This window comes from Danio rerio, chromosome 9 (genome assembly GCF_052040795.2).
Source record: "Danio rerio strain M-AB ecotype USA chromosome 9, GRCz13ab, whole genome shotgun sequence".
NCBI classification, from domain to species: domain Eukaryota; kingdom Metazoa; phylum Chordata; class Actinopteri; order Cypriniformes; family Danionidae; genus Danio; species Danio rerio.
Window position 1 is genome coordinate 48,839,653 of NC_141029.1, and position 4,460 is coordinate 48,844,112.

The 4,460-nt window shown below is 45.9% G+C and overlaps 1 protein-coding gene across 2 annotated transcripts; it reads right to left on the reverse strand.

Annotated features, from left to right (window-relative positions):
- Positions 1 to 2,615: 2,615 nt before the first annotated feature.
- Positions 2,616 to 3,390, reverse strand: LOC147835408 (uncharacterized). 2 transcript variants are annotated; one of them, XM_087267184.1, is made up of 3 exons: positions 3,142 to 3,390; positions 2,816 to 3,061; positions 2,616 to 2,736 (listed from the first exon to the last, which is right to left on the reverse strand). In XM_087267184.1, the coding sequence occupies exons 1-3, from the start codon at positions 3,196 to 3,198 to the stop codon at positions 2,644 to 2,646; spliced, it is 396 nt and encodes a 131-aa protein (XP_087123310.1). In that variant the 5' UTR covers positions 3,199 to 3,390; the 3' UTR covers positions 2,616 to 2,643. The 2 variants fall into 2 exon arrangements, with proteins under 2 accessions (XP_087123310.1, XP_087123309.1); XM_087267183.1 differs by having other exon boundaries at positions 2,616 to 3,061; positions 3,142 to 3,349.
- Positions 3,391 to 4,460: the final 1,070 nt, after the last annotated feature.

Below are 4,460 nucleotides of genomic sequence, written 5' to 3' on the forward strand. Positions count from 1 at the left end.
AAAGACATGCGCTACAGGTGAATTAAATTAGCTAAACTGGCTGTATTGTATGTGTTTAAGTGCAATTTATGGGTGTTTCCCAGTGCTGGGTTGCAGCTGAAAGATAAACACAGGCTGAGAAGTTTGGCGGTTTATTCCACTGTGGGGATCCCTGATTAATAAAGGGACTAAACTGAAAAGAATATGAATGAACACTATTGCTCTTTAAATAATCTATCACTTTACATATACTACAACTTAGTTCTCCTAACTTTGCAATGGTGAAATGATTGCGTCATTTTGAAATAGACATACCAGATTGTCAGAGCAATGGCCAATGCATATGAAACATCTTGGTTGCAATGTGATCAAGAATCAGTTTTAGAGTTGTGAGGCACAAAATTGACTATAACATCAAGTTTTTGTCAAGTAGGACGCAATCTAACATCTATGTTGATCCTGGAACATCATTCTTGATGAAAAATGTAATCCATACCTAATCCCTACCTTTAAAACCAAACCTTAACTGTAACTTATTCCCAAAATCAGAGGAAATTAACAGGGTTGAATTAAAATGGAATTAAAAGGGTTGTTTTTGATGAAAACACATTTTAATAATTAGCCTGAAGATCGATTCTGTAATAAACTAGAATGACCAAAATTACTTATTTATGATCTTATAGATCACTCGAATAAGCATTTGTTATTCATTTTAGTGGCTTTTAGACTAAGTTGTGCAAACTTCATCAGTTCACGAGTACAAATGTGCATGTGTGATTTTCTTACAGACAAAATCTATATAATTGTCCCTCTTGTTGTGAATAAATGATGCATTTTTATGTATATACATTACTTGAGAAAAGTCTTGTCGCCTATAAAGTTTAGGAACAAAAAAAAAAACTTCTAGTTGATCATTTGGTATCAGAAGTGGCTCACATAAAAGGCAAAGATTATACAAATTTTACGAAAGTAAAATATGATCATGCCGTGATTTTTAATTATTTAGAAAACTGTTCTTGCAGGACTTTCAGAGTTCATCAAGATTCTTTGAATTCATTTTCAATGCCTGCTTCTTCATCTTACCCCAGACATGCTCAATAATGTTCATTTCGGGTGACTGGGCTGGCCAATCCTGGAGCACCTTGACCTTCTTTGCTTACAGGAACTTTGATGTGGAAACTGAAGTATAAGAAGGAGCACTATCCTGCTGTAGAATTTGCACTCTCCTGTGGTTTGTAATGTAATGGGCAGCACAAATTTCTTGATACATCAGGCTGTTGATGTTGCCATCCACTCTGCAGATCTCTCACACGCCCCGTTACTGAATGTAACCCCAAACCATGATTATTCCTTCACCAAACTTGACTGATTTTTGTGAGGATCTTGGGTCCATGCAGGTTCCAATAGGTCTTCTGCAGTATTTGTGATGATTGGGATGCAGTTCAACAGATGATTCATCAGAAAAATCTACCTGCTACTGTTTCACTTGATCAACTAGAAGTCAAGTTATTATTTGCTGTTTTTACAACTGGGATCGATGACAAGACTTTTGTCAGGTAGTGTTTACAAGTAGATATATATGAATTAATATATAGGAAAGATTGGAGCAAAAATGCACTGTCTGAACTAATATCAGAAACTGAAACTTTAATGAATTACAGCTTGCAATAGAAGTTTGCTTTTAATGTAAGCATTTTAAGATAAGATGTCTTTGAATGTGCTAGTTTGCTGTCCTTGGTCCTATCTTGTTTTTTTTTCCTTCTCTCTCTCTCTATGGTAAGACTTAATCATACTCTGTGACGTCAGATTTCCCCCCCCCAGTTAATACCACAGAAGTCACTGAGTTCATTTGACCCATTTTATTTTAGATTAGCTTCTTTTTATATCAGCTGTATACCTGCACTGCTGATATATTTCATTTAGTTCCTCTAGTTCAGTTTCGAAGAAACTATTAATTGAAATGGATTGACATGTAAATGCAAAGTTTGAATGTAAGTACAATTTTATATTTTCATCGAATCCTAAGAAGTTTTTGATTGTGCTAGTCTGCTGTCCTTGGGCCTTTTGTGTTGAAGAGAGAATGTTTATAAAGCAATCCATGCTGAGACTTAATCACAGTCTGATAACTCCATAAAGTTAACCTCCACTCCACAGCTGCCCTGTCCTGACCTATTCATGCATCTCTAAGGACCGAGCTGTCCCGGGAGAAGCTTGCTAATATACAGAATTGGACTCAAGGCCTTCTGGGCGTTCAAAGCATTTGCAGACCTGGACAGATTTGTCCAGCCCATCACCCCCTTGTGCTGGAAAAGGGATTCATTCTCCCTATGAGCTATCAACCAAGGCTGAACCTGGACGGGGGCGTCCCGCGAGTCACTTTTAACACTCAAGGCAGGGATAGTTTGTCCCAATTGGAACGTAGCCAAGGCAGAACCTGGACGAGGGCATCCCACGTGACACTTTTAACACACAAGTTAGGGCTAATCTGTCCCAATCGGAACGTAGCCAAGGCAGGACCTGGACGCAGCAGGCATACAGCGTTGAACTAAGAAGACAGGGCTCATTTTTGTCCCCACTGAATTTACTTTTACCACACAGATAAAAAATAAAAGGAATAATGAAGACACTGAACACCATTTGACCGTTAAGTTGTACAATATTTATTTATTCAGAGTCTTCTGTTTGTTCGAGCGGGCGAGCGCCCTGGCTTTTCCCTTTGGCAGGGCGCCATGGCAGCGTCCTCCTGCTGGTTCCCTCCTGGAAAAGAGACACATAAAGGGTAGTTAGCCAATGCCACACGTTCTGCTGTCCACGCCAAAGAGAATGTGATTTTTACCAGGGGAGAGACGGAAGTCTCCGTCCTCTTGCGCCCTTTCCGCGGGGGGCTTTCAGTGCCCGCTGCCTCCCCATCCTCCTCCTCCTCCTCCTCCTCCTCCACCAGGGCCCTTTCAAAGAGTCTGCGGCGCTCGCGTGCTTGGAGAGGTCCGAGGTGAAGTGCGTAGAACTTATCTGAGGTTGAAGTGTCATGGCACATGAATTGCGCCACCTTGCGGCGATCCTCTGAAGAGTGTGCATTCTTTGCCTGCGTCGGAGAGAGACAGAAGCTTGATTAGGATAGAAGCCGCCGCTGGTAGTTACAGGGGCGTCACAATGCCTACTCACATGAGTCGCGATCGCAGTGCGTACGTCAGTAAAGGTGGGTTTGCCTGGAAGGCCCATACTGAGCCAAGCAGACTGAAAGTACTTGTTCAGGGTCCGACAAGGACTGGCTCTGGAAGTGAAAAAGAAATAGGTAGCCTGGCTCCCTCCGGGGAGACCAGCCCGCAGCGCCAAAAACCTGCGGAACCAGCTGTATTCCTCCCTGTTTAGGGACAGCTGAGCCGCCCCAAAGGCTCTGTTTGTTTTGTGAGTGGTAATCACTGCCATCAGAGAACAAGCAGTGAATGAGTGAGTGAGAGAGAGAGCATGCTACTGGTGACCCCCACCTTACTTGCGCCATACTCACGTTAATGACATAAGCAGACTCGTCGGGGCTTCTGGAGGCCTCTTCAACCTCCTGGATTGTGAGATTCTGGAAGACTCCACAGCGGTGCCCAGAGATGGAGGTTAGGTAGCCAGTCAGAAAGCCATAGAAGCGCCACTGTTGCCTAGTGCTTGGGTTGGATTCGAGGCTATCTGGTGAAAGACATTAGACAGATTAGACCACCGACGGTTCTATTTCCTTTCTGGGTCACCAACAGCTCTTGGCTGCTGGTGACTTGTACTCCGGGGCGCCAGCAGCTCAAACAACAGCTGCTGGTGGCCCGGAGAGGAAATGTGCGTTTCTTCTTCAGGGGCACCAGCAGTTCATGGACTGCTGGTGCCCCTGAAGAAGAAACGCACAACTCCTCTCCGGGCCACCAGCAGCTGTTGGTTCATCCAGCCACGTCGGTCTGCCCCCCTTCCCCCCCGAATGAGTCCCATTCGCGGGGGAGAGGGGCAGACAGACGTGGCTGGATGAACCAAGGGCTGTTGGTGCCCCGGAAGAACGAACAGGGGGAATCGCTGGAACGGCGGAAGGGCTTGCTTACCTAGCAGGGCGGGAATTTTCCTCCCAGCGGTCCGGTGACAGCGCACCAGACTGGCCTTGGGGATCAGTCGGCTTTCCTTCGCCTGCTTGGTCCTTACCTCGTGCACGACGACACGCCGGCGTATGCCGCGGATGAGGGCTCTGACCTCCCTTCGAATCAGAACCAGAGCCGTGCTGGAGAGCTGACAGGCGGCCGGCGGCGTCTCCGAGAGGTAGTCTAGGAACTGAGCCACGTTCTTCAGGTAGTGCTGCCTGGTGGGCTCGGCCATGCGCGTCTGACCTAGCCGGGCGGCCCACGCTCGGATTCGGGCTGGTTGGTTGAGGAAGAGGAAGTCCCCTGGCTCCGCGGTGCCCCTGGCCATGTAACCAAGGAAGGCTTTGATTCTCCCCAGCTTCGAAGTGACGTTGTTCC

What these genes read in the sequence shown, in the direction of transcription:
- LOC147835408 (XM_087267183.1), bottom strand. Translation starts at nt 3,198, where the DNA reads ATGGGCCTTCCAGGCAAACCCACCTTTACTGACGTACGCACTGCGATC. An exon ending in GCACTGCGATCGCGACTCAT is followed by an intron (nt 3,062 to 3,141) that starts GTGAGTAGGCAT and finishes TCTCCGACGCAG; the next exon opens with GCAAAGAATGCACACTCTTC.